Below are 2,171 nucleotides of genomic sequence, written 5' to 3' on the forward strand. Positions count from 1 at the left end.
ATGAAACAAAAATTGGAGCCCCATAGACTTTTCTCTAATTACTGGCTGCATGCACAAATTTAAACTCTCTTCTATTTAATTCAGCAGAAGGCCTTCATTGACTTGACACTTGTGTTTTCACAGTGGCTGCATATTAGTTGGCCTTGATGAGGAAAGAGGTTGCTACTGGCCGTGAATTTCCATTAGAAGGGTCAAGTCATGGTACTCGCGGTGGGGTGGATGTTCAGACCACCCGGCTGCTGAATTTGGTAGCGTTTGTTCAAACCGAGTACCTGTCACTTTGCTGGCATCTGTACCTCTTGCCCCTTCCCCCTTGGCGAAGCAAGCTCAGCTCTTTGCAGCTTTGTGATATAAATGGTTAACGAAGCGGGGACTCATCAGCTGCTCTGTGAGGGTCGTTATTCTCCATGCTTTAGTGGCTGCAGGCTCTCACCACTACTCAGTGCTTTAATAAGCTGAAGCTATAAGGACAGAGCGTGGAAGACTGACTCACTGGGTGGGTGTCTTAACTCGCTGTTCTGTTTGCAGGTTTGTCTGGCTGCAGTGGGCCTGGTTGGTGACTTATGCAGAGCCCTGCAATCCAACATCTTGCCTTTTTGTGATGAGGTTATGCAGCTGCTCTTGGAGAACTTGGGGGTGAGTGTTTACCTTCTCATTAGCCGGTTAGTAACAGTTGGCTTGCACACTGAGAAGAAAGTGGGAGGTGGGAGAAGCAGAAGTGTTAGGCATGCTCTGAAGATCCCGTGTTTGACAACTATCTTGCTTACTATTTGAATGGAATCCAAATTTATTGGGGGCAAGGATTTACATTTCAAGTAACTGTCTTAATTTATTAGCTCCTCCCCTCCCCCCGCCCCCCCTTAAAAAGAAGTGCAATTGAACATAGTGGTGCTGAAATCTCTTCCAGAATGAAAATGTTCATAGGTCTGTGAAGCCTCAGATTCTCTCAGTGTTTGGCGATATTGCCCTGGCCATTGGAGGAGAGTTTAAGAAGTACCTAGATGTTGTACTGAATACCCTCCAGCAGGCTTCCCAAGCACAAGTTGATAAGGTAAGCCAATGGTGCACGCTCCAGCTCCTTCCTTAAAATTGTAAGCGGGTAAGGGCTGTGCACGCGTCATGGGGGACGTCGCTGAAGGGTGCTTTCCTGTTGCCTTTCCAGTCCGACTATGACATGGTGGATTACCTGAATGAGTTGAGGGAGGGCTGCCTGGAAGCTTACACTGGCATCATCCAAGGATTGAAGGGAGACCAAGAAAACGTGCACCGTGAGTACCCTGTCCTCCTGCGGCGTTTCTGTGCCTGAAGTGACAAAGGGAGATAGGAAGAACTCTGCTGGGACAAGCTGTTTCGTGGTTGTTGTCACATCCATGGGGATATCCTTGTTCATTCCTGTCTGCGTGGGAGCGAACACTCTGCTGCCATGAGCAGGGAATGGGTTTAGAGCCCTTCACTGTGCTTCCTCTTCCTCTGGTGGTTTTTCCCCTCCCTATCTCAGAGAGCTCCTCCGGGGTCGAATTCTGGCTGTCGGGGCGGGGGGGGGGGTGTACACTGGAAGCCCTTTTAAAGGACAGGCTATTAAATGTGAGCTGTGTTTCACCCTGATGCAATAAAACTGTTTTCTTTCAGCGGATGTGATGCTGGTGCAGCCCAGAGTAGAATTTATTCTGTCTTACATTGACCACATTGCTGGAGATGAGGATCACACCGACGGAGTGGTGGCATGCGCTGCTGGACTGATAGGGTAAGCGTCCTGATCCCCCTTCGACAGACAGAAATCTCTACAACAGCCTTAATGTTTGAAGCTGCATTTTTACGACTGTCTGAAGTATTTACCATCAGTTCTGGGTTTTTACAGTCTAGGGTTGGATGTTTAACCCAAGGTGTGAAGTGGTTACGCAGGTGAGGTCCTTTAACTGTGACAGGGTGCAAACCAGTAGGTAGGAGTGAAAGCTTGGATGTGTGTTACAGAAATTCCACATCCAGGATTTTTTCAAGGATGACCTGGGCTGAAAACACCACCCCCCCTCAGTTCCCTGGGTATGGAGGAACTTGGGCCCAGGGTGTTTTAATCTTTTCTGTTGGATTTAGGGAGAGCTGATGGGAACATCAGGGACATCAGTCTTTGGACAGGAGATTGCATGTCTCCAGTTAGTCACAATTTCAGAAAA

At 48.3% G+C, this 2,171-nt stretch overlaps 1 protein-coding gene across 2 annotated transcripts in view; it reads left to right on the plus strand.

The window, feature by feature from the left end:
• The window catches only part of KPNB1 (karyopherin subunit beta 1), a 21,673-nt gene that overhangs the window by 17,150 nt on the left and 2,352 nt on the right, over positions 1-2,171 (plus strand). For both annotated transcript variants that reach the window (XM_009634212.2, XM_035889848.1), the window contains 4 exons: positions 529-636; positions 908-1,051; positions 1,163-1,268; positions 1,630-1,744. In XM_009634212.2, coding sequence (XP_009632507.1) covers positions 529-636; positions 908-1,051; positions 1,163-1,268; positions 1,630-1,744 — 473 coding nt within the window. The remainder of the gene's footprint in view (positions 1-528; positions 637-907; positions 1,052-1,162; positions 1,269-1,629; positions 1,745-2,171) is intronic.

Source organism: Egretta garzetta, unplaced genomic scaffold, assembly GCF_000687185.1.
Source record: "Egretta garzetta isolate BGI_Z169 unplaced genomic scaffold, ASM68718v1 scaffold942, whole genome shotgun sequence".
NCBI classification, from domain to species: domain Eukaryota; kingdom Metazoa; phylum Chordata; class Aves; order Pelecaniformes; family Ardeidae; genus Egretta; species Egretta garzetta.